General features: G+C 47.0%; 3 protein-coding genes across 7 annotated transcripts in view; 2 read left to right on the top strand and 1 right to left on the bottom strand.

The window, feature by feature from the left end:
- Positions 1-239: 239 nt before the first annotated feature.
- On the top strand, positions 240-18,853 carry Mapkapk5 (MAPK activated protein kinase 5). Of its 5 annotated transcripts, none has more exons than XM_076922695.1 (14): positions 242-1,001; positions 4,987-5,060; positions 6,127-6,202; positions 7,081-7,178; positions 8,339-8,447; positions 9,553-9,642; positions 10,879-10,974; positions 11,715-11,795; positions 13,673-13,860; positions 15,774-15,894; positions 16,794-16,924; positions 17,159-17,274; positions 18,230-18,334; positions 18,666-18,853. In XM_076922695.1, exons 1-14 carry the CDS (start codon positions 966-968, stop codon positions 18,758-18,760), a joined length of 1,416 nt encoding a protein of 471 aa, XP_076778810.1. In that variant the 5' UTR covers positions 242-965; the 3' UTR covers positions 18,761-18,853. The 5 variants fall into 5 exon arrangements, with proteins under 5 accessions (XP_076778813.1, XP_076778812.1, XP_076778810.1 ...); XM_076922694.1 differs by having other exon boundaries at positions 244-1,001; positions 17,159-17,280; XM_076922698.1 differs by lacking the exon at positions 7,081-7,178 and having other exon boundaries at positions 240-1,001; positions 9,557-9,642; positions 17,159-17,280.
- Positions 18,854-19,943: 1,090 nt separating this feature from the next.
- Positions 19,944-25,705, bottom strand: part of Tmem116 (transmembrane protein 116) — an 80,256-nt gene continuing 74,494 nt past the window's right edge. The window contains exon 11 of the mRNA XM_076922703.1: positions 19,944-20,361. Coding sequence (XP_076778818.1) covers positions 20,296-20,361 — 66 coding nt within the window. The 3' untranslated portion in view covers positions 19,944-20,295. The remainder of the gene's footprint in view (positions 20,362-25,705) is intronic.
- On the top strand, positions 21,064-25,555 carry LOC143437717 (disintegrin and metalloproteinase domain-containing protein 1a). Its single transcript, XM_076922693.1, has one exon. The coding sequence runs from the start codon at positions 22,939-22,941 to the stop codon at positions 25,297-25,299; it is 2,361 nt and encodes a 786-aa protein (XP_076778808.1). The 5' UTR covers positions 21,064-22,938; the 3' UTR covers positions 25,300-25,555.

The following is a 25,705-nucleotide window of genomic DNA, read 5'->3' as shown; positions in this document are numbered from 1 at the left end:
TACATCTCCGACCCCGCACAGATGACAGGACAGCCCGGTTGGTTCCCACATAGCCCAGTTCCGAGCCAACTCCCTGGCTGCAGCGACAAGCTTTTTCTGCAGGTGTAAATACTTGGAGCACAGACGCAAGCGGCTCTCGCGCATGCGCCCTACCTGTGTTCCGCTTCTCTCTTGACAGGCCAGCTGTCGCGCCGTCTTACGTCATTAACCTGGCGCCATCTCAGTGGAAGGCCCGGGGGCCTGTGCTGCGTCTGGCGCGCCCCGGGGAGGACCCAGCGGGCGCCTGCACATCAACCGCGCGGCCCGGGAAAGCCTCGGAAAGTCTAGCGGATGCTGGCGAGGGGCGCGCGGGGCTGTGTGGTCGCAGAACCCGGCGGCAGCAGGGGCGGCGTGAGGCTGCAGAGGGCGCGGCGCGGGCGGGCGGCCGGCGGGCTGCCCGGCGCAGGCGTCCCGGCGATGTGTGGCGCTGGAGCGGCAGTGGGAGCGGCGGTGGCGGCAGCGGCGGCGGGGGGCTCGGCTTCGGCTTCGCTACGGTGCTGGTGCCGGCGGCGGCGGCGGCGGCGCAGGCTTCTCCTCAGGACCTGGCGAGCCCGGGCCTAAGCGGCGGCCCCGCAAAACCCCCGCACGGCGCTCCAGGCCGGGCCCCTCCCCGTCTCGCCCTGCCCCGGGAGCCTGCCTCCCCGGCCGGGGATGAGGCCGGGAAGCGGCTGCGCGGGGCCCAGCACAAAGGCTTGTCCCCAGGGGCCGCCGCCGCTGCCGCCGCCACCGCCCCCACCAGCCTAGAGCCGCCTGTGGAAGCGGAGCCGGCACCCGGGCCTTCTTCCCCTCCGGTCCCCAGGGGCGGGCGCTGCCCGTCTCCCCGAGTCCCGGGGACCCGAGCTCCGAGCCCTTTGCTTCCTCGGCTGCCAGGGGACCGGACAGCCGCGCAGCTTCCGCCGCTTCGGGCTGTGGGAGCCCAGCGGAGCATGTCGGAGGATAGCGACATGGAGAAAGCCATCAAGGTAAGTGGGAGATGCAACCCGTCCCCTACTTTGTCCGGTGATTCTTCTCAGCGTCGGCCTTAGGAAATGGAGAGAATTTGGATGAGAGGGAGGTTCTAGTCACTAGAATCTAGTAAGGTCGGGTTTCGGCCTCCCCGGGAAGGGGACCGCATTTGAAGGCCCAGAGTGTTGGCTTGTGTAAGGTGGAGTCTTCGATTCCTTCTAGCTTCCTTGGTTGGTGTAGTTTGTGCTCAGCTAGAACGACATCGAGTAGTGTAGAGATAGTTGAAATGAGTGGAATTAAGAGGGCTTCTTAGGACCCTCATGATTCCATCACCTCCAAGCGCCTCCATTTGTTTCTTGGTGATCCACTGCAACACTAGGCAGTGGCTCTGCCCCCTGCTGAAGGCACCGAGACCAGCCTGTGTGACACCTTCAGCTTCAGGAGTTGCTTTACCTTTGTCCAAAACCTCCCCTTTGGCTTTTCCCTCCTCTCTGCATTCATTTCCTTCTGTTCTCATGTCTACTCTGAAAAGTCAAGAGTTTATTTCTCCGTACTCTAAAACTACCCCAAATGGGACTGGGAATGTAGCCCAGCTGGTAGAGTACTTATCATGCATGAACCCCTAGGTTTGATCCCTTCCACTGCATAAAACTGACACGGTGAGGGGGATCTGTGCAGGAGGATCAGTAGTTGAGGGTCCCAGCCAGTGCTGGGGTTCAATATTTGGTGTGTCAGTGGAGCCAGAGCCTAACCCTGATTACCAGAGTAAGATCCTTAGACACACATGGCTGGAAAGAGCCAACTCTGGCAAGCTGTCGTCTGATCTTTGGGGATACACACCCAAAAAATGAAATAAGAAAAAGTTCAAGGTTGTCTTCGGCCACAGCGAGTTAAGAGGCCATCCTGGAGCTACAAACTCTGCCTATAAATAAGTACGTACATTAAAATAACTCAAGAATGGCCCAAGTAAAAATGATTGTTTTTCTGTCTTTTTGTTTGTTTTTCGAGGGAGGGTTTCTCTGTGTAGCCCTGGCTGTCCTGGAACTCACTCTGTAGACCAGGCTGGCCTCAAACTCAAAGATCCACTTGTCTCTGTCCCCCTGAGTGAGTGCTGGGATTAAAGGTGTTTGCCCCGGCCACCACCCACTAAAGTCTACTTTGTTTAGATTTTTTTTTTAAATTTAGAGTGACAGCTTTGTTTTGTGATGACATTCTTCATGTTTTTGTGTGTATTTGACAGCTTCACACATTTAGTTTTCATTGTTTTTGTTTCATTGTCTTCATTTTCATACATTTGTCTTCATTGTTTTTGCCGGGTTATGGTGGCAAGTGCTTGAGGCCAGGAGTTCAAGGTTAGCCTAGACAACACAGTGAGTTGCCTTATAAAAGACAGATCAACAAAACAAAAAAGAAAAGTCCTTAGTTTTGACTCAGTATCAATATTGTTGTCTTTTAGTCTTTAAATGTATTAAACATTTTAAGTGTCTGTGTATGTGTGTATGTGTGTATGTGGGTGCGTGTACACATAGGGAAGTTGGTTCTCCTATCCTGTGGGTTCCAAGGATCCAACTCTGCTTGTTGGCAAGTGCTACTGAATCCTCTTTGGGCATACTTTAAAAAAATAAAAGAAACAAAAAAACCTGAACTTTTTCTAAGGAGGTTTGGAGAGATGGCTCCGTGATTAAGACGATGTATTGCTTTTGTAGAGGGCTCCAGTTTGGTTCTTAGCGGCCACACTAGGTGGCTCACAGTCACAGCAGTCTGAAACTCTAGCTCTAAGGGATCTGACACCTTCTGGCCTCCAGAGCACACACATAATTAAAAACAAATAGCTAGGACAAGGGGAAACACACCATTAAGCTAAGCTCTTAGGAGGCAGAGGCCTGGAATTCTGTGAATATAGAGAGTTGCAAGCCAGCCTGGGCTACATAGTGAGACTTGTCTCAGAAAACAAACCAGAATGCATTATATTTTTGCAAAGCCTATCAGTTTGTCCCCAGTAGTCAGAGATAGTTACTACTGATTCCCACCATCACCACATAAGATGATAAGTTCTTGGGTTTTATATATGTACTAATTTTTGTTGAGAAATTGGACACTTGGTAACATAGTAACTCTGGACTCTCACTCTTCCCCATATCTGTAGCTGCCTAGAGTTAAGTTTGTTTTCCTTGTGCATGCTAATGTCAGATCAGGGCTGTTGTTGTTGGCCTCTGATGTGGCTGAGACTCTCCAGTGTTTTGAACTCCTGAGGCTTTTCCCCTACCACTCAACCCCTGTGGTTCTGGAGTCCTTTCGGAATGGCGTTGACTTGCAAAGTCATTGCTGGCCTTAGATTTTCCCTGGCCTCTCCTTCCCTCCTGTTCATGTATCAGTTTTGGGGAGGCCTCAACTTTGGCCTTATCCTATGGCTCTGTGTAGGGGTTTGCCCTCTAAACCAGCACATTTTGCATTCCTGGCCAGGGCCATTGTCTCTGAGCTCAGCCCAGCTGTCCCTTCTCTCCTACATTTACCTGGTCTCACCTGTACTGCCCTCTGTTATCTTCCCGGTCCCCTAAAGCACCAGCATTGTTACCTTTCACACAGCTCTGTGCTGGGAGCAAGCAACCCCACTGACGGCTTTGGGCAGTTTGGATAGAGGATGGAAGCTGGAGGAGCCAGGCTGTGTGCTGGCTTTTGACCTCATTTCTAGTGGGTTTAAACAATTCTCAGTTTGTTTATACTGTTCTAAAACTGTTTGACAACTGACAGGGTCTGGGACTCATTATGTATATTAGGCTGTCTTGAATTCAGAGGGGTCTGCCTGCCTCTGCCTCCTGCGTGCTAGAAGTAGAGCAGAGAGCCTTCATGGCTGACGGTCTTGTCTGCTTTGACACTGTCTAGCTTTAAACACATTTATGGAAAGCAGTTGCCTGCCTTTCACACTGAGACTGGGAGAATTCCCTGTTTTGTTGTTGTTGAGTTCCAGGAAATGCTGACGGCCTACCCAGGTAAAGATGAGCAGAGAATGCATACATGATCTACTCTGTCCTGGACATCAGGTCGTTGTTAACTTAAACATTCTCAGGTGGTTGTAGTGGGTTGTTATTGAGGACAAGTGGTCTAGAATGAGTCTAAAAGTGCCATTCTTCCTTCTGTGAAAGCAAGTGTCTGAACTCCAATCTCTAATGTGGATGGAATACTCTCTGCTGTCAAGTAGACTATCATCCTTAGCTTGGTGTAAAAGATTAGGCTTGAGAGTTCACTCTCCTGTCTTAGTCAGAGTTTCATTGCTGTGATGAGACACCATGACCAAGACAACTCTAATAAGGACAACATTTAATTGGGGCTGGCTTACAGGTTCTGAGGTTCAGTCCATCATCATAGTAGGAAGTAAAGCAGTGTCCAGTCAGGCATGATGCTGGAGGAGCTGAGAGTTCTGCATCTTAATCCAAAGGAAACCAGGACCAGACTCTTATTCAGGTGGCCAACAAGGCCACATCTCCTTATAGTGCCACTCCCCGGACCAAGCATATTCAAACCACCACACTCTCCCATCCACACAAGTTGAACAGTTTGAAGGATGTAAGCCTGTATAAATACCTGACACAGTTTTCTGAACTCTCAGAAAGTACTTGATTGTTGTAGTGAAGATGCGCAAGTTGCTGTGCTGTGTGTGTGCAAGTGAGTGTGCACATTGGAACACATGGGGTGGGTGCTAGAGGTGGATGGAGCCTCTTGTATGCTAAGTGCTCTGCCACTCGTCTGAAGTCCTCATGTCTGTCCCATACACTGTCTGTAAAGCATCATTGTCTACTTAGATAGACCAGGCAAAACTTATGTTATCCGGAGGTAGTGGCTGGGAGGCAGTGCCAGTCTTGGAGATGAGTGTGTGATTATAATGCCTGCGAACTGGCTTAGGAGGGGAGGTGCTGAGGCATGGCTGTCCTGCCTCTGCCTCACAATCTAGCTTAACAGTAGAGTTATCTGTGCCCCTCCTATTCATTTTCTTCTTTTTAATAGGAGACCTCCATTTTAGAAGAATATAGTATCAATTGGACTCAGAAACTGGGAGCCGGAATTAGTGGTCCAGTTAGGTAAGACAATGTGGAAAAGTGGGTGCGTTGTTCTGGAAACAGACATAGGAAATGAGCCTTGAGCTATAGGCATCAGATGCACTGTAAGAATTGGCCTGAGTTTAATTGTAGAGTTTTTGTTTGGTTTTTGGTTTGTTTTAGTGTCAGCTTTTGTGTGTATGTCCTGTGTATTGAGCACATGTACCACTGAGCTATCCGGGCTCTGAGTAGTGGGTGTTTATTAATCTGTTTGTTGCATTTTTATGTGTGTGGAAGTCAAAGGGATAACTTTCAGGAGGTGGTTCTCTTCCTCCATGTGGGTCCTGTGGATCTCACTAGCCCCTTTGTAAAGGCTTTTTGTTGGTGTTTTATAGCTAGAGACAGCTAAGTAGCAAAGTTACATGGTCTGTAGTATTACGAGTTAATTTTAAGATGTTAATTTGGACCAGTGAGATGGGTTGTTAGGTAGAGGGTCTTGTTTACAATTCTGATGGCCTGATTTTGATCTCTGGATCCAGTAATTCTGGAAGGAGAGAACTGATCTCTTCAGGTTCCTCTGACCCCCATACATACATACACACATGAAATGAAAAAATTTAAATGTAATTTAAAAATGTAAAAGGTGTGGCTGGAGAGATGGGTCAGAAGTTAAGAGCACTAGCTACTCTTGCAGAGGACCTGGGTTTGATTCCTAGTACCCAGAAAGTGGCTCACAACCACTGGTAACTCCTCTTCCAGGGGATCTTCACAGGGAACAGGTGGTAAACAAACTTACATGTAGGCAAAACATCCATACAATAAAAAGAAAAAAAAATGTTAAGAAATGAGACTGTGGGCCATTTTGAGAGGCCATCATTTCTTCAGTACTTTGGTAGTAAGCTGACATTACCTGCTGAGGTTGAGACTCTGGTGTGGATCAGTGGCTGAGGAGAGGAATAAGAGACTTCTCCTTTGACACCTGCTGCTCAAGGCAAGTTGTTTGTATTCATTTGCCTGTGTGTCTGAGGCAGGGTCTCAGTTAGGCCATGCTGTCCTGGAACTTGCTGTGGAGATCCTGACTGCCATTGTGATTTCTTTCTGTACGTAGAGTCTGTGTGAAGAAATCCACTCAAGAACGGTTTGCACTGAAAATTCTTCTCGATCGTCCAAAAGCTAGAAATGAGGTATGTTCTTTATTTGGCCTACACACACACACACACACACACACACACACACACACACACACACATACACACATACATACACGGAAAGAGGGAGGGACGGAGGGGCATTCTTTGCCTGTGCAGGCCTGAAGACAGCATTAGATGCCTTAGAGCTCCAGGCAGTGGGTTCTGGGAACTGAAGTTTGGTCTTCTGGAAGAGCAGGAAACATTCTTTTTTTTTTTTTTTTTTTTTTTTTTTGTTTTTTGAGACAGGGTTTCTCTGTGTAGCCCTGGCTATCCTGGAACTCACTCTGTAGACCAGGCTGGCCTCGAACTCAGAAATCCGCCTGCCTCCCAAGTGCTGGGATTAAAGGCGTGCACCACCACTGCCCGGCAGCAGGAAACATTCTTAACCACTAGCTGTCTGTCCAGCCCTTGTTTAACTGTTTTTAGAGCCTAAGACTACATATGTATTTACAGTTAAGGAAGGCAGCTTCCTGGAAAATAAAGAGGTGCATAAAGACTCTATCTCTACCTCCTCTCTTCACATTACCATTATCAGGGCTCTGATGATGAGGAGAGCTAGCAGACAGTCTTTAGTCACCTCGCCTTTTTTAAAATAATTACTAGCAGTAATTGGTGAAACAAAGTGAGTTATGTATGCGTTCATTTGTTAATAGAGGATGTTGTGAATCTGCTGGTGCAGTTTTTCTTTGTACGGAGAAGGCCGAGGAGGTGGTCTGGCCGGGAAAGCACTTTCTGTAGTATTCTAGGTGATACGGGTTCCTACAGAAGTAGACTTCTCTTTTGGACTTAGCATGGTCAGTTTTTGGTGGGAAGTTTGGGGGAAAATGATGGCGTTTCCTTTGCACACGCATGTTTCCTGTATTCTCTTTAAGGTGCGCCTGCACATGATGTGTGCCACACACCCCAACATAGTTCAGATTATTGAAGTGTTTGCTAACAGTGTACAGTTTCCTCATGAGTCCAGCCCCAGGTAAGACTGAGCAGGGCTGTCACCATATGCCCACCTGGAAGTCATGGTTACAAACTTGTGTTTTTCTCCTGCCTTGACCTCCCCCTCTCCCTTCCCCACCGCTTTCTCTGGTGTTTGAAAAGCTGAATTATATAACCAGTGCCCGCACTCTCCTCACCAAGTTCCATCGGTTCCTCCGGGACTCTTGTTTCCTCTGCTCCTTCCCTCCACCATTGTTTTGATTACTTTCTCTTTTCAAAAAATGTTGAAGGCCTGGGGGTTATAGGTTAGTGATGTAGTGTTTGCCAAGAATACCTAAGGCCGTGCATTTACTCTAATGTGCGCACACGTGCGTAGATAAAAGCAAAATAAAACGTTAAAGAGCCAGGTGTAGTGGTGCATGCCTATAATCCTAGCCCTTGAGAAGCTGAGGCAGGAGGATCATACATTTTTGTCTAGCTTGGTCTACATATTAAGATTATGTCCTAAATAAATAAATAGGAATTGAAATTTCGATTCTATTTCAAATTGGTGGGAAGGGCCTAAATGTCATTCCAGCATTCCAGATTGATTCTTAGAAGTACTGCAGCAGAGATGCCCCAGTGTTTGCTCTGATTTGCCTTTTGAAAAAAAAAAAAACCATCATCATTCTTTTAGTTGCAGGAGTTTGGGAAGTTCCTTAGGCAGGGAGCAAGACGCCTCTTCCCTTGTGGTCAGAACCTTACAGAGCAGAGCTACAAGGCCAGTGTCTCAGGCTGCAGGAAGGGCGCATTGGAAGGGGGTACAGGAGCTGTACTGTTAAAAGCCAGTGGGGAGTCAACTGGGGTTCCCAAGTGTGCTCTGATGCTGAAAGCATTTGGATGCAGCAGAAGTGGTCAGATGAGAGACAGGAACCAACTTCATGGTTGGATTTTTCTTTTTCTTTTTACTTTTGGTTGAGAATATGAGAGTCATTGCACTTAGTTAGTGGCTAGCTTACCCTGAATGCAGAGTGGTTGCATATTTTGTAGATGAGGTCACTTTAGGTCAGTGTTTGATGCTGGGGGGGGGGTGTTCTTTTTCGTTGTTTTTTTTTTTTTTTTACTTTTTCCTTGTTTTTTATTTGTTTTTTTTTTTAAGTATTTGGTTTTTTTTTTTTTTTTTTTTTTTAAAAATTAACAAAATCAAATGCTTTCAAACAGGGCTCGACTCTTAATTGTAATGGAGATGATGGAAGGGGGAGAGCTATTTCACAGAATCAGCCAGCACCGGCACTTTACAGAGAAGCAAGCCAGCCAAGTAACAAAGCAGGCAAGTTGACCCCGGCACCAGCCGAACTGCGACTACCTTGTTAAGCAGTCCAATTGCATTGGGGGAAGGGAAGCTTACAGAAAAGCTCCATTTGACCTCTCATTGCCTGCTTTGTTATAATCAGAAAGGACATCTTCCTAAAAGTGCCACTGACCCCTTTTATACTTCGGGAGGGAGGACTGTATTTTTAATTGCTTATTACCTTTCCCAAGGGTGCTGTGAGAGTTTCCTCAACTGTCTTAACTGTGGACAGCTATGGGCTCTGGCATTTGTACCTAAGGTGTTTCTTGCATAAGTCAGCTATCATTTCTGCAAGTTTTTGTAATAGTGAATGACTCTTACTTTATTCTACTGTGTTTACCATAGACATACTTTATGTCCCATACAGTACCCTCATAGAGGTGACAGGCTAAATCTCAGACCTGTCTTCATACCGAGCAAGCAGGATAGTGCGAGGCACAACAGTTAGCATTGTGAGAAAGCTCTTGCAGATTCCCGTCCCCAGTTCTCCAGTGTCTCTGGATGCCTCCGTTCTGATTGACTAGGATTAGCCACTGTGTGAAGTGCTGAGAAGAATCACAAGAGTTGAGCAACTAACTTTTGAATTACACCATTTATTTTTCAATACTAAGACTAAAGGATGAGATGTGATCATTTTTAAGACAAAGCCGCCTCAGTCTACACAACAGATGCTTTGTCATGAGGTAGGAAGTCAAGTTGGCTGGTCGGAAGGTGTTGCCTGCCTTTCAGCTCCCTAGGGTGCTGGTATCTGGAGGAGCAGCCCTGCTGTCCACTGGGGAAGCCCTTCCTATTGAGGACTTCTGCCTGTGGTCCCCACAGTACCTGTCTCAGCACAGGTGAAGGGATGACCAGGCATCTTACGGGATGTGTCCACTGCTTGTTTAGTAAATATAGCTTAATACAACTATAATATAACGAAAGCCAATTTATTTCTGTTTCTTGGTGCCCCGAGTCTTTCTTAGTTTCTCTTGTGTACTCAACACTAGCCACAGTTGTAACTGACTGAACCCCTGAGCTCTCACACTAGGGCTGTCAGAGATGGTGCTTTTCTAAGAGGCGGCTGGTCCACTGTGCCCTTTTCCAGATAGCCCTGGCTCTACAGCACTGTCACTTGCTAAACATTGCGCACAGAGACCTCAAGCCTGAAAATCTGCTTTTCAAGGATAACTCTTTGGTGAGAAAAATTGCTTTTCCTCGTTTGATGCTGTCCCTTTGTTTTGTTTTGTTCTGTTTCTTTCTTTTTGTTTTTTTAAAGATTGGGTCTGTCTATCCCAGCCAGCCTTGAACTTGTTATGTAGCTGAAGATGACCTCGAACTTCTGATCTCCTGCCTCCACCTCCTTTTGAGCATTGGGATTCCAGGTATGCATCACTAGATTCAGTTTATGTAACTGTGGGTATTGAACTCAGGACTCCGCACATAGTAGGTCAGCACTGTGCCAACTGATGTACATCCTCGGGCTGGTTTAATTTTTGTCACACTGTCTTGCTTTGTAGACCAGGCTGTCCTGGAACCCATGTAAACTAGCTTGGCCTAAAACTCTTCCTTTGCTTCCTGAGTGCTGGGACTGCAGTGTGTTCCCCTACTGCTGTACTGAGCCCATACACAGGAGGTTTTACGCCATGTGCTTCTCATATTTTAGTTTCCCACTCTTTCCTTGGTAGGGGCTCAGAAATGCCACCACAGCCATGGAATGGGGGATTTGATGGTACAGATATATTTGTGGAACTTAAGAACTTGCATATTAGCTGGACAGCCTTCGGGGAGAGGCAGGGATTGACGTACCATTACATAGTTCCTTGAAACTTAAGTTTGAGTTGCTGTCAGTCCTGATGGGCTGTGTTTTCTCATGTATTCCTGTCCCCTGGCCCATATTCAGTATACTAGTCAGTGCTCTAGTTGCCATGAAGTTCATGGCTGGTCTTCAGAGTGAGGCTGGGGGATGAGAGAGAGGAGGGGCTGTTAGTTAAGACTCTGAACTCAGAGCTGTGCTCACAAGTGTAAGTCAGGGCTGACCGCGTAGATTTCCTGCTTCACTATTACTTTTAGATTACTGATGATTGATTTTTTATGTGTGTGAGCGTTTTACCTGAAGGTACTTGCAGTGCCTGTGGCATTGGCTACCCTAGACCTGGAGTTAGACGTGATTGTGAGCTGACACATGGGTGCTGGGACCTAAAGCCAGACATTATGTAGGAGCAGGAAGTGCTTCTAAGTGCTGAACACTCTACAGCCCCTGCATGGAGAACAGCTTTCAGATGCCCTTCCCAGGCCACTTCTCAAACTCATGGTAATCCTCCTGCCCCAGAGTCCACAGTGCTAGGATTACAGGCATGAGCCACCACACCTGGCTTCCATAAAGTGATTACTGACAACTATGTGGTATTAACCCCAGTTTGTTTTCTTTCAGGACGCCCCTGTGAAGTTATGTGACTTTGGGTTTGCTAAAGTTGACCAAGGTGATTTGATGACACCCCAGTTTACCCCTTACTATGTAGCACCTCAGGTAAGCATGTTTTCTTCTCTGTGATGTATTACCAATTTGCCTGGACCCGACTCCTCCTCCCTCCCCCTAGGTTTCTCTGTATAGCCTTGGCTATCCTGAAACTCACTCTGTAGACCAGGCTGGCCTTGAACTTTGAGATGTGCCTGCCTCTATCTCCCAAGTGCTGGGATTTAAGGGCATTCACCACCACCCTTAGTTTAAGGTGACTTACTGGTTCTTGTTTCTGTTGTGGGTGTGGCCTAATGCTGCTTGTATTCTAATGTTAATTTGGGTCGAGAGACTGTTAGCTGGGGAGAGTTCTCACATAAGACACTGAGGGACACTGCCCCTAGTTAATTCTGATTGACATAGGTGTTGTTTAAGGTTCCTGGCTTGGGAACAGGAGGGTTTCTCTGGATAGTCCTGGCTGTCCCTGGCTGTCCCAGATCTTACTCTGTAGATCAGGCTAGCCTTGAACTCAGAGATCTTCCTGCCTCTACCTTCCAAGTGCTGGGATTAAAGGCCAAAGCCACCACTGCCACAGGGTCTCAGCATGTCCTGAAGCTATGTCCTCACTGTGTATGCCAGGCTTGGGCTCAGAGGTGTGTGCCAGCATACCTGGCTGCAAGTGTTATATTGATGTGAAGTTATTTTTTTATTGTTGATTGTCTGGGCATCTTTAGCCTTCTTGTAGTCTGTCTCAAGCTGTGGGACATTGGTGATGTGATTTCCAATAAGCATTTGGTCCAACTCCTTTCTAGGTACTGGAAGCACAGAGAAGGCACCAGAAGGAGAAGTCTGGCATCATTCCTACCTCACCAACACCCTACACTTACAACAAGGTAAAGGAAGAGGTAGTTAGCGCCTTCCCACTGGGGACTTAGTGGCTCTTCTGTGAGATGTTCATGATGCTGCAGCAGCTGGGATACAGCAAGTGACCTGGAATCCATGTTTCTAATCTGATGAGATGGGAAGTGCTCCTCTGCTCCTGAAGCGATGTGGCTGGCAGTCATTTTAGATATAAACGCCATTTTTGAGAAATTGAAAGGCGAGAGCCCACTGTTTAGTACTTCATAAAGTGCTCATTTGAAAAGATAACAAGACACATTTTTAAAAAGCTCCTGTCTAACTTGAACACCGTCTTCTCAGCATAGCAAGTGCTCGGTTATGTGGTGCTCTCTGAATCTGCAGTCATGTACCAAGCATGCTGCAGAGCCCAGGAGGCCAGCGTCTGCGGAAATGGATCCTGGAGGGCTGACTAGATTTTCAAGTGTGCTTGCTCTTTGGGCACTTCAAACTAGCTATGGGTGACGGAGTGGCCTGGGATAGTGGCTGTGGATCTACACGCTCTAGCTGTGTGTTTTTATTTAGGCCACCAAGCTGCACTTTTTGTGTGTATGTGTGACAGGATTCTCTGTGTAGCTCTGGCTGTCCTGGAACTTGCTCTAGAGACCAGGTTGGCCTCAAACTTGCAGAGATCTGCTTGCCTTTGCCTCCCGAGGGCTGGGATTAAACGCATGCACTACCACTGCCCAGTTTAAGCTGCACTCTGGACAGGAACATTCAGAGCATTTGTGGAATTTGTTGGATACCACTAGCCTAGCCAGAAAATGGCAGGTTCAGTAAGACACCCCTTCTCAAGGGAACAATGCCAACAATGACAGAGGAGGACACCAAACATCCTCTGGTTTCCCATGCATAGTGCATAGGCATTTGCATACCCCTGCCCCCATATGCACAGACAGACATTGCACAAGATTCATCAAAGCACTATGATGCGGAGGGCTCACTGGGAGAATCCTTGGCCTGCTGTACACTTGACCTGATGGCGATTGTTTGGTGTGTAGCCTTTAGGACAGGTGACTACAGACCCAGACCCACCTGAGCCAGGTGCAGCTGCTGGCAGAGGCTCTAGTCAACTACCTGCCTATGCGGCCTCTTACCACAAGGCTCACCAGAACTGTTTTAGAGACAGGTGTGAAATGTGACTCAAGCCTCCGTGTCTTACATCTGGCTCTATAGAAGAGTGTTGAGAGAGGAATCTCCTGTTCGGGGCTTGTATCTGGAGAACGATCTGCACGTTCTTACAGAACAATTGAAATAGAGTCTTTCTTTTTTTTTCTTTTTTAAGATTTTTTATTTTATGTATGTGAGTACATACATATGTAGCTTCTGATGTGTTCTTCAGACACATCAGAAGAGGGCATCAGATCCCATTACAGATGGTTGTGAGCCACCATGTGGTTGTTGGGAATTGAACTCAGGACCTCTGGAAGAGCAGTCAGTGCTTTAACTGCTGAGCCATCTCTCCAGTCCAGAAATAGAATCTTTTAATGAGAATAGAGTAGGACACAGTTGTCATGTGTGCCCAACAGAGTGTTTTTACACCTTCACATTTTGTCACACTACTTTGGCCTTTTCAAAATGGCTTATGTCACTTGGCACCAGCTTGCGTGTGCTCAGCAGCTGCTCTCTGTCCCCAGTCCACGCTGACACAGTGCATGCTGAAGTGCAAGCTACCTTTTAGTTATTGCTTTTCCGCTTCAGGTTGGCCTCATCTGCATGCGGTACATGCAAGGTTGGTGGCTCACAGGTGTTCCCAGCTGTTGCTGTCCTTGTGAAGTTTGGTGATTTTAGCCTTTATATGTTGGGACTACACTCAGACTTTAATCTGAGGCTCTTGTCTCACAGGAGTGATTATTCTCTATCTTGCTTTCAGAGTTGTGACTTGTGGTCCCTAGGAGTGATAATTTATGTGATGCTGTGTGGCTATCCTCCGTTTTACTCCAAACACCACAGTCGGACGATCCCAAAGGATATGCGCAAAAAGATCATGACAGGAAGTTTCGAGTTCCCAGAGGAAGAGTGGAGCCAGATCTCCGAGATGGCTAAGGATGCCGTGAGGAAGTGAGTCCTGGGCTGCGGGCAGGCGGGCGGGGATCAGGGTGAAGAGAAGGCCTCTGTTGGCTTGTTCTTCCAGAGTTAGGTTCCCAGCACCCACATGGTGGCCCACAACTCTCTGTAATTTCAGTTTTATGGGGCAACGCCCTCTTCTGGTCTCCTTGGGCACTGCACCCATGCATAGAGATGCATTCAGGCAGTCAGTCATACATAAAATAAAAATAAATGTTAAAAAGAGTTAGGGATAGTGACTGTACGAGAGTTGATGCAGCACCTTGTTGGCAAGAAGATGACAGAAAGCAGAGTTGATTGGACTCTACACACACTTCTGCCTGTCTGTGGAAAGCATGGCTGTGCCTGCTTCATCTGTTTCCTTCTGGGGTTTGAGAGGAAGGGAAGCAGGAAAGGGTCAGCGCTTGGGAACTGTCCTGTTGACCGCAGTCTCTCCAAAAGTTAGCTGTGCCAGCCATGCTCATGCCTACCTGTATGCCAACATTTGGAAGACTGAGGCAGAAGAACCATGAATTTAAGGCCAGCCTGGGTTACAGAGACCCTGTATCAAAACAAAAAGTTTAAAAAAGTGAAGTGGTGGGCTGGAGAGATGGCTCAGAGGTTAAGAGCACTGACTGCTCTTCCAGAGTTCCTGAGTTCAATTCCCAGCAACCACATGGTGGCTCACAACCATCTGTGATGGGATCTGATGCCCTCTTCTGGTGTGTCTGAAGACACAGCATTCATATGCATAAGATACATGAATTAATAAATCTTTTTTTTAAAAGTGAGGTGGTTGTTTAGGGAGTCTGTTATAAAGCGGGACTATTTCCTAAACTATATAAAGGACTTTTTATGACGGTAAGAGCAAGGTTTGAATTCCCACCAGTCTTCATACTGCTTCCGTGCCAAGTGTCCAGCTCTGTAGAAAACTTCGGTGTCCTTTTGGGGGCTCTCTGCGTCTAGTGAGTGTAGGGATGCATACATGTAGAGGTCAGAGGTCATTCTTTAGGCCTTCATCCACATTTCTCCCCTCTTCTTCTCCTCTGCTTTTTCCTTGACACAAAGATCTCTCACTGGCTTGGGCCTCTTCAAGGGATATAGGCTTGCCCTGCCTCAGACAATTGGAATGAGGTGGTGTTGCAGAGAGCCTAGGAATATGCTGGGGTGAGCAAGGCGAATGGATGTGAGGTCACGTAGTATGACCAAAATGTGGCTGGTCCAGAGACTGTGTTGGGCTTAGAAGAAAGTGCCATGGGATGGTTGGTCTTCGTGGTCGATTGACTGCAGTGTAGACAGGTTCAGGTCCTACCATCTGATGGGATCTAGTTTTTATCTTAGATAATAACCCTCTGTTTGAAACTGCATGACCCTCAGCTAAGTTACAGCTACTATCAGCCAAAAGTAGTTGAAGCATTGTCCCTGAAAACCCAGGGACAATTAAATACAGGTAGGCCTGTTGGCTTCCCTACTGAATCCTGTGATGTGCTCTGAAGTATTTTTGAACAAAACTTCTGGTACCATTTTTAATCTGGTACCACTTTCAATCTTCTGCCCAGGAAGCTTCAAACCATAATGTACCCATAAGCACTGCATGTGACTAGCATCCCACCCTGCCTGGATCTTAGAAGCTCCAGTCCTGTAGGAATTGGGGCTATTTGGAGTCCAGCCCAAGAACTTCCTTTGTTTCTTTTGGGAACATTCTGTGCATGTTGTTTTGGTTTTTTTTCCTCTCTTTTTTTTGGTTTTGGTTTTTTGAGACAGGGTTTCTATGTGTAGCCCTGGCTGTCCTGGAACTCACTCTGTAGACCAGGCTGGCCTTGAACTCAGAAATCTGCCTGCCTTCTGCCTCCCAAGTGCTGGGACTAAAGGCGTGCGCCACCACCGCCCAGCTGCATGTTGTATGTGTTGGTATGTTTTCTTTGCAGGCTTCTAAAGGTCAAACCAGAGGAGAGACTCACAATCGAGGGGGTGTTGGACCATCCCTGGCTCAATTCGACAGAAGCCCTGGATAATGTGCTGCCCTCTGCTCAGCTGATGATGGATAAGGTGAGCGACACTCACGTGTGACTCAATGTGGGCTTCAAGGGAGACAGGCCAGTACACGCCAGTACACACCGTTTCCTGAAAGTCAGGATGCAAGAGAAGGCTCTAAGGAACACCCTTTCCCCTTTGGCTGTGGGTTTGTTGACACAGACATGAAGATCCTCCCTGCAGGATGCTGAAGTCAGGTTGGTTCTGAAGGCAAACAACAAAGTGAGGGTTTAGAAACCAGATCTTGCATGCTGTGGGAATTCAGAAACAGGGCATCTCTGAGGATGTAGGCCACCCCGGAAGAAGGCAAAGACCTTACACTTACTGGCTACCTTCTGTTTTGAAGAATATTAAGGCTTATTTTTTTAATCTGTCTGTATGACATGTGCGTGAAGATTGCTTGGAGGCCAGAAGGAGGATATCAGCTCCCTTGAGCTGGAGTTAGAGGCGGCTGTGAACTGTCTGATCCAAGGGCTGGGCACTGACGTTGGGTCCTTTGTAGGAACAGTGTGTGCTCATAAGTGCTGAACCGTCTGCCTAGCATTGTCAGTGATTCTCACTGACACTTCTGTCCCCATTGCTGAGGAAGAAGGCTAATTGGGGTGTGGCCTTTGAGTGCTTTGTTGTTCCCTGGGCCTCATTGATTATGGGGGAGAATCCTCTGCCTGACCAGATGTCAGCGTGCTTTATGCTTCACCTTTGTCTTAGATCACCTTTTTAAGTGCCAAGTAGCAACTGTGGACACAAGCTGCCAAAGTCAAGCACAGTGTCACACCACACCCAGTACTTACTTGGGAAGCTTAGGTTGGCAAATCATGTGAGTCCAGGAATTCAAGATGAACATGGGTAATATAGCAAAAATAAAAAAATCCCGAAAGCAAACTTGACCTGCTGCTGTTGTTCCTCCCGTGCAGGCAGTGGTGGCAGGGATCCAGCAGGCTCACGCCGAGCAGCTGGCAAACATGAGGATCCAGGACCTCAAAGTCAGCCTCAAACCCCTGCATTCTGTCAACAACCCCATTCTGAGGAAGAGGAAGCTACTGGGGTAAGTGAGCATATTTCTTTGATTTTCTTCATGGCAGGCATGATTGATGGTGAGTGTTGAAAGCTCAGCCGGGAGTCTGCCTTCTTCGACTTTCTATAGACAGTGGAGACATTGTAAATTACCCCAGGAGTTGGACACAGTCTGTAGTTATTTTTCTGAATATCCTGGTGTCTCGAGTTTGGAGCTGGGTTCTGAGGTCTTACCTTGCTCTTGTCTTTCCCCACATTTGTAAAGCACCAAGCCAAAGGATGGCATTTATATACACGGCCATGAAAATGGAACTGAGGATTCAAATGTTGCCTTGGAAAAGCTTCGGGATGTCATTGCCCAGTGTATCCTCCCCCAGGCTGGTAAAGGTCATGCCACTTACTAATGTTCTGTGTGTGTCTGTGTGTGGGTGTGTGCATGGGGCACATGGATGGGCATGGGGCATGAGCATATCTCTGTGTATATGACAAGAGGATCAGATTAGTTTGTGATTTGTCTCTTTTAAGTATATTATATAAATGAGTCCACATTACTAGGAAACACAGATACTGCGAGTACAGACACATGGTAAGTTCTGTGTCCTTGGTCTTTCCTGATGTTCTAGGTTAGGCTTAATTGCCAGTGCCAGATGTGGCATGTGATTTTCTGTTGTCTTAGTTTCACATTGAAGGCACAAAGTGGAGGGTAAAGACTAGAAATGTGGACAGGGTCCGAGGATAGTGTAGAGGCCATCAGCACCATCTCCAGAACCTTTACGATGACACAACACTGCACAAGCTCACGACTAGCCCTGCTGTGGCTTCCATCCTTAGCCTTATGCTTGCCTTTGAAGGCGGGAACTCTCGCCTCCCTTGGGGTTCAGCCGGCTAGGATGTAAGGGGCTGTTCTCAGCCTCCGAACACTCACATTGGATGGGTCACAGGTCGTATTGACCTGTCTCCCTAAACCCTTTGTGATCTGTGAGCACTCAGAACTTACCTGAGCATTGGGAAGCAAGGGCTGTGCTTAGGACAAGGGTGGCACACACAGCCTTTCTCTTTCTCCCTCTCTTGGACAGATGTTTTGCTCGGAAACACCTCACATGTTCTAGCTCCCAGCACTCGGCCTGGGCTGTTGTGACATTTGTATGACAGTGGAAACTTGGAAGAGCAAGGAAGGGTTAGCCTGGAGCCCTGGGGAGCCAGTCACTAGCGACTTGTATATACTGTTTCATAATTTCTCAACTAGTTGGACAGCATAGCACGTCCTTCCATTTTTAAAACTAAAATCTCATGATGCTGCAGAAAAGTGAAACTTCCTGTCCGTTCTTGCCCACAGGAGAGAACGAAGATGAGAAGCTGAATGAGGTCATGCAGGAGGCCTGGAAGTACAACCGGGACTGCAAGCTCCTGAGGGACACACTGCAGAGCTTTAGCTGGAATGGTGAGACACACCCCTGCCCCATGCTAGCACAGCGGCCTCTGAGGCCAGAGCTCAGTGAGGACGGTGTGTGAAGGGGGGGCACCCTACTGCACCTGCCCAGGCAAGTCTACTGTCTGCTCCTTTATGACATTCCTGTTTTAATTTTTGGCCTGTCATTTTATATTTCTTAAACATGTTTGGGAGTTTTTATATGCTTGGGTGTGAGTCCATTGTCAGACATACAGTGATCTCTGATTTAGTGAAACTGCTCAGGGCATCTGAACTGCTTCTGGACAATGTGGGGTGAATTTCGGCTCGGAAGTCATGCTGACTCTGCTTTCTTGCCTTTCAGGTCGTGGATTCACAGATAAAGTCGACCGATTAAAGCTGGCAGAGGTGGTAAAGCAGGTGATCGAAGAGCAGACCCTTCCCCACGAGCCCCAGTAGTAACAGCTTCAAACTGTTTTTAACAATTGGAAAAATGATTCCTTAATGTAAAAAGTAATTTTTATGTAAATTAATAAATCATAATTTCATTTCTTTGTTGCCTAAAGTTGCTATGTAGATTTAGGTTCGGAGTTTCCTAACAGTTATTTTTTTTAAAAGTTCAATTCCAATAATACATGTATTAATGTAGTATGGTTGAGTCTTACAAGATGCCATTGTCAAGAAAGGTGGGTTTATTGTAGTAAAGTATTAGAGCCATTTGCCAAAGGCAGGTAAAGGAGCCGTGCCATGCATCTACTCAGTAAATGGTTGCATCAGGCACCGTGGAGTCTCACTCTCGTTTGCTCTGGGTGTTTGCTCCCTGTACCTCGGCTAGCTGAGTCCTGTGCTGACCTGTTTTTGTGTATCCAGTGTTGTCAACTGTCTGCCACAGCTCCCAGGATGCACATGCATTCCATGCCTGGAGCCACACTGAAGCCACTGCTGGGGAAAAGCAGGAAAAACATGGCCTTAGCTTCTCTTGTCCCTCATCTCCTAGAAAAAACACAGCTATTTATTTCATGTTGTACTTGTCAAGGGTGTAGGTGTGTTCCCGAGGCCTGCTGGGATTTGCTTTGCCTTATTCTTTGCCATCCTCGCACCCATCTGGCCTCTGCTCCCGCCAGCCTCACTGCGCCCTGCTCCCCTGGCTGCTTTCTACTAGGATTCTGTTGAGAAGCAACATCAGAGGGCCCACTTTTTTTTGGTTGTTTCTCTCTTATGGCTGTCCAGAGTAGTGGTTCTGCCTAGACTTATGACACCCTCCAGGCTATTATTATTTTCTTCAGTATCTTTTATTCTCAGGAAATAGAATTATGGCCCAGAAAGAAGCAGTTTCCTTTGTTAACTGTTGTGTATGTAGGCACAGCCAGTCCCTCTGCCCGTGTGGTTTTTAGAGCTGTTTTGGTGATTGCCTTTGCTGGCACCCAGAGGAGCTAATGGATACTTGAGTCACAGATAGGGCAAGCCCCGTGTCTCAGATGCTCACTTTGTCTAATCCTCATCAATCATAAGGATTCCACAGGGCTTTTTTGCTTCCTAGCTCCTGGGGCGTACGTGTCTGTGGTGTTCAGAAGGAGGCTGCCGACTGGCTCGTGCAATAAGAAGAGCAGTGTCAGTGGGGATTGCAGGGGGAATGGTTGTTACTCCTGGTGAGTAGTGCTGTTGTGAGAAGTGGGGGGACTTCCCAGGATAGCAAGAACTCACTGAGCAGAGGAAAAACAATTTTAAGCAAAATTTTCAGCCAGAAAAGTGTAGCTGAGAATTGGATTAGGGCATGTTGTTTTCAGTGAAATCCTGTCCCCTAGATCAGGGAGGCCACACTTGTTCTCTTGGGCCTGCAGACCCTGGCGTTCATTTTTGAAATTTATCATTTTTGGTGTCTTGTGAAAACTCAGGATGTTTTCCATTCATTGCGGTCAAGGGTAGAATGGTTGGGACAGACACACATCTCAATGGCTGCTTTTCCTCTGAACATGGTGTGTGTCTCAACAGCTTTAAGCTAAATTCATCTGCTCCCATGATGAACTCTGTGCCTGCTTGTCCAGAACTATGTTAGAGGCCTGAAAAAAAAAAAAAAAAGCCCCTGTTGATGTCCTGACTCTTGTTACTCACCTGGACAAACTCCTCCAAACAGCAGCAACTCCCTGCTGTTTGTGACTGGGTACCCTAAGCCAGAACTCAGTTTGCTTTGTAGATTTTTAGGCCAGTGGTAAGTTATGTTTTAAGATGAGTCAGTTTTGCTAATAATAAAAATCTACCCCTAGCCGGGAGTTAAATCTTTCTATTCCTGGTAATTTCTTGCCTGCCTACCACTGAGATCCATGGAAACAGTACGAGAACAGCTCCAGTAAAGCAGCGAGCCCGTGTCTCCAGCCCATCCATTATATCGTCACTCGGCCTGCTCCCTGAGACCACTGCTTGTGGCTCCGACATTCTCCACCTCACCGCAGTTTCGGCTGCTCACAGATGCTGTGTGTCCCATCCTTGTTCATTACTTTTTTTTTTTCCCGCCCAGGGTTTCTCTTGTGTAGCCCTGTCTTTCCTGGAACTTGTTCTATAGACCAGGCTGGCCTTGAACTTGGAGGTCCACCTGCCTCGGCCTCTGCAAGGCTAGGATCAAAGGCCTGTGCAGCCACTAACAGTGGAAGTTTTATTTTTATTTTTTGAAATGTCACCATAAGAATTACTTTTTTAAGAGTTAGTTTTTTGCATTTTTTTTTTTTTTTAGGGTTTTTATTTGTTACGTATACAGCATTCTGCATGCAAGTATGCCTGCAGGCCAGAAGAGGGCATCAGATCCCATTGCAGATGATGGTAAGCCACCATATGGTTGCTGGGAATTGAACTCAGGACCTCTGGAAGCCAGTGCTTTTAACTACTGAGCCAGCTCTCCAGCTCTTTAAGAGTTTTGTTCATTATACATGTGAGAAAGAACAAGTGGAAAGAATTGAATGCATTCTTGGTAAAAAAGTCAAAAGTTTTTAATCTGGTCTTGTGTATCAGAAGAAATGAGTTTCAGTTTGAGAACTGGAAAATTGAGTAGTTGGTTTTAATTACATATTTTTAAGTTTAATAAGTGGACTGTTTTCATTATTGATTCTTGGTTTGTCTTATACCTTAACGTTTGTTATGTTTGTTAGTTCTGACACAGGGAAACAGAGGAATAGCTTTGATCATTTCCAGAACACGTACTTGGAAGAGGTTTTGAATTACTTAGTAGCCGATGGTCGGTGCAGCTGAGGACTGTCACGTTGCCACCCATTGTCAAGTGAGTCTGTGAAGTGAGGGTGTGCATTGTCTGCTAAATGCTAGTGCTGTCTGAAGGAAGCATCACTGGCTGAGAGGAGATATAGATATATATAATCTTCTCGATGACATCTAAGATGTAATTCCATTTTTTCTTTCTTTGTGTGTGTGTGTGTGTGTGTGTGTGTCCTTGTTTTTTGAGAGAAGGTCTCTGGCTGGCTTAGAACTCATACAAAGACCATATGGGCTTTGACCTTGGGATCCTTCTGTCTGTGTCTGCTGGGGGTTGGGATTACAGAAATGTACCACCTTTCTGAATCAAGCAGGGCATTTCTCCAATCCCAAGTGTTACCTGTAGTTACACCTTGTATAATTTATGGTGTAAATATTTGGCTAATAATATAAAATTATTTTATGCCACGTAGAAGACAAGAGTTTTATTTAGTTAAAATATGCATGAGGATGAAGAAATGGGTGAGGGAATGTGTTCACACAACTTTTGTTTTCCTTCTAATGGATAATGCTGAATACAGGACCAGCACTGACCTGAAAAGCCTTAGACTTGCATGGGCAGTGCAAGCCACTGCAGACAGACAAGCGTGCAGTCTAAGGCGCTTTCAGAGCCCACTTCCTTTTTCTTTGTTGCTGTAACTAGAGTCACCAGTCCATTTTTATTTTTATGGTGAGACCATTGGGAGAACTAACTTAGATTTCAGGCTCTGATACATTTCTGTGGTAAAAATAAGATCATATAACTTATGCCTTACAAAAAGTTTCCCATAGAGAAGGATCATGTTTTAATGCCAAAATTCATTTGGTAGATACAAGGATAAGGGAAAGTAGAACATCTAAATACTCTGTGTGTGTGTGTGTGTACTAGTGAAAGAAATCAGGCAGTCAGAAATAAGAGAACTAGCTATCCATCCAGCCAGCGTGACTACTGTAAGAATGAGGAACAAGGCAGGACAACAGAGAACTCTTAATTGTTCAGAGAACCCAGAGAACTCTGTCCCCTCCCCCGCATCCCTGCAGAATGTTGAGTCTGAAAGTATGAACAGGTTAACATGTCAGGGGACCATGACCCGTGGAGGATGAACAATGATCTAACGCACAGAACTGGCTGAGTCTCTGTAGATACAGGGCTCATCTCCATGAACGTCAAAGGAACTTAAGCAACACCGAAGCTCTTCCACTTGAAAGAAGTCCCTGTGCTGTACAGAACCACCAAGGTCAGGAGAAAAGAAAGAACAAAGACACAGCCTGAGGTCGTGGGATTCATGCGGGGAGTAGCCCATAAGGCACAGGCACAGGTCTGGGTTCCTGGGTCTATAAAAGCAGAGAGCTTCCGCTGATGGACATACATCCTCCATCATCAACAATTTGTTTGAGCCATGTCGGTGAGAGGCTTTGCCTCCGGTCTCTCTTCCCTGCAGATCAGGCAAGTAACCTTAAAGGAAGCTAAACTAACACCTCACATCTGGGCTGTACAGCACTGGAACCTGGGTCTGAGACTAGTGCCAGGACACACATCTGTCAGAGTAGGGATCTTGGTGCTACTGATTCTTCTCCCGAGCACATTCTGTGACATAGGATCTGTATATAATTCTTCCTATGAAACAGTCATCCCCAAGAGACTGCCAGGCAAGGGGAGTGAAGATCCTGGAGGGAAGGTATCCTACATGCTGTTGATGCAAGGCCAAAAGCAGCTGCTTCACCTCGAGGTAAAGGGACACTACTCTGAGAATAACTTCCCAGTCTACAGTTACCACAATGGCATCCTGGGGCAAGAAATGCCTCTCCTCTCCCAGGACTGCCACTATGAAGGCTACATGGAAGGGGTGCCAGGCTCCTTTGTTTCTGTCAACATCTGTTCAGGCCTCAGGGGAGTCTTGATTAAAGAGGAAACATCCTATGGCATTGAGCCCATGCTCTCTTCCCAAACCTTTGAACATGTCCTCTACACCATGGCACATCAGCCTGTGGTCTCCTGCAGTGTCACTCCTAAAGACAGCCTGGGGAACACCAGCCACCAACAAAGGAGCAGGATGCCCGATGACCTACTGGTTCTGTCTGACTTGTGGTCATACACCAAGTATGTGGAGATGTTTGTTGTGGTCAACCAGCAGCGGTTCCAGATGTGGGGCAGTAATGTCAACAAGACGGTCCAGGCAGTAGTGGATATCATTGCTCTGGCCAACAGCTTCACTAGGGGAATAAACACAGAGGTGGTGCTGGTGGGCCTGGAAGTGTGGACAGAGGGGGACCCGATAGAAGTCCCGGTGGACCTGGAGGCTACACTCAGGAATTTCAACTTCTGGAGACAGGAGAAACTCGTGGGCCGGGTCAGGCATGATGTGGCACACTTGATTGTTGGGCATCGCCCAGGAGAGAACGAGGGCCAGGCGTTTCTCGATGGTGCCTGTTCGGATGAGTTTGCGGCGGCTGTGGAGGCCTTCCATCATGAAGATGTCTTCCTGTTTGCCGCGCTCATGGCCCACGAGCTCGGGCACAACCTGGGTATCCAGCACGACCACCCGAGCTGCATCTGTGGTCCTAAGCACTTGTGCCTCATGCATGAGAAGATCAGGAAGGACAGTGGCTTCAGCAACTGCAGCTCTGACCACTTCCTCCATTTCCTCCACGAGCACAGAGGGGCCTGCCTGCTTGACGAGCCTTGGCGCCAGAGCCGCAAGCGCAGAGATGCCCGCTGTGGAAATGGTGTGGTGGAGGATCCGGAGGAGTGTGACTGCGGTAGTGCCTGTGACAGCCACCCATGCTGTGGGCCAGCATGTACACTGAAGGAGGGTGCACAGTGCAGTGAGGGACTCTGCTGCTACCAATGTACATTCAAGAAGAGAGGGAGCTTATGTCGCCCTGCTGAAGACGTGTGTGACCTTCCCGAGTACTGTAATGGCAATTCTCAAGAATGCCCTGCAAACAGCTACATGCAGGATGGCACACAATGTGATAGGATTTACTACTGCTCTGGGGGTTGGTGTAAGAACCCTGATAAGCAATGCTCAAGAATCTATGGGTATCCTGCAAGATCTGCCCCTGAGGAATGTTACATTGCAGTTAATACTAAAGCGAACCGGTTTGGAAACTGTGGACATCCCACCTCGGCTACCTTAAGATATGAAACATGTTCCGATGAGGATGTATTTTGTGGGAAACTGGTATGTACAGATGTTAGATACTTGCCACAAGTCAAACCCCTGCACTCACTCCTCCAGGTTCCTTATGGGGATGACTGGTGTTGGAGTATGGATGCCTATAACATTACTGATATTCCTGACTATGGAGATGTGCAGAGTGGCACCTACTGTGCTCCTAACAAAGTCTGCATGGAGTACATCTGCACTAGTCATGGGGTGCTCCAGTATGACTGTGAGCCACAGGAAATGTGTCATGGGAATGGTGTGTGCAACAATTTAAAGCACTGTCACTGTAATGCTGGCTTTGCCCCTCCTGACTGCAGCAGCCCAGGAAATGGGGGGAGTGTGGACAGCGGTCCTGTTGGTAAGGTGACTGATCGAAACTTGAGTCTTATCACATTTGAGGAGAGTCAGGATGCTACGATGGAGGATGACGAGGTAAACCTGAAAGTGCTGCTGCTTGTGATCCCTATATTTCTCATCGTTTTACTGTGTGTTCTAATGTTCATCGCCTACCTCTGGTCTGAAGTACAAGAAGCAGTATCTCCAGGGAGTTCGTCAGAAGAGTCAGAGTCAGAATCCTGGTCCGAGTCATAGGACTGAAGTTTTGTTTCATGGCTTGTTGTTCTGGATGTCTTCTATCTGCAGGGCACTTCCTACTAAGTGGCCTTTTAGGGCATGCCGCACCTACACTGTTTAGTGTCATATGTTTTATATATCCTTGTGTTGCTCATCTCAGTAACAACTGGGTATTATATCTTGAATGTTCTTAAGGGATCTAAATGTTCTAACTTGCCCTGTCAGCTACTGTTCATAAAATAGAAGTCATTTTAAATAAATATAACTAATAAGACCTTTTTATTCCGCAGCCCCCCCCACCCCCCCCCACCCCCGCTTCAGATGAAGCATTATCCCAGACTAGTCATCTTCATACCGTTTCATTTAGGGTTTGGTTTTTTTTTTGTTTGTTTGTTTTTGTTTTTTGTTTTTTTTTTTTAAATGC

The sequence above is a fragment of the Arvicanthis niloticus genome, chromosome 24 (genome assembly GCF_011762505.2).
Source record: "Arvicanthis niloticus isolate mArvNil1 chromosome 24, mArvNil1.pat.X, whole genome shotgun sequence".
NCBI lineage: Eukaryota > Metazoa > Chordata > Mammalia > Rodentia > Muridae > Arvicanthis > Arvicanthis niloticus.
The sequence above is the reverse complement of the archived record's forward strand: the minus strand, read 5'-3'. Positions and strand labels throughout refer to the sequence as shown.

What these genes read in the sequence shown, in the direction of transcription:
- Mapkapk5 (XM_076922694.1), top strand. Translation starts at nt 966, where the DNA reads ATGTCGGAGGATAGCGACATGGAGAAAGCCATCAAG. An exon ending in GTCCAAAAGCTAGAAATGAG is followed by an intron (nt 6,203 to 7,080) that starts GTATGTTCTTTA and finishes ATTCTCTTTAAG; the next exon opens with GTGCGCCTGCACATGATGTG. An exon ending in CCAGCCAAGTAACAAAGCAG is followed by an intron (nt 8,448 to 9,552) that starts GCAAGTTGACCC and finishes GCCCTTTTCCAG; the next exon opens with ATAGCCCTGGCTCTACAGCA.
- LOC143437717 (XM_076922693.1), top strand. Translation starts at nt 22,939, where the DNA reads ATGTCGGTGAGAGGCTTTGCCTCCGGTCTCTCTTCCCTGCAGATCAGG.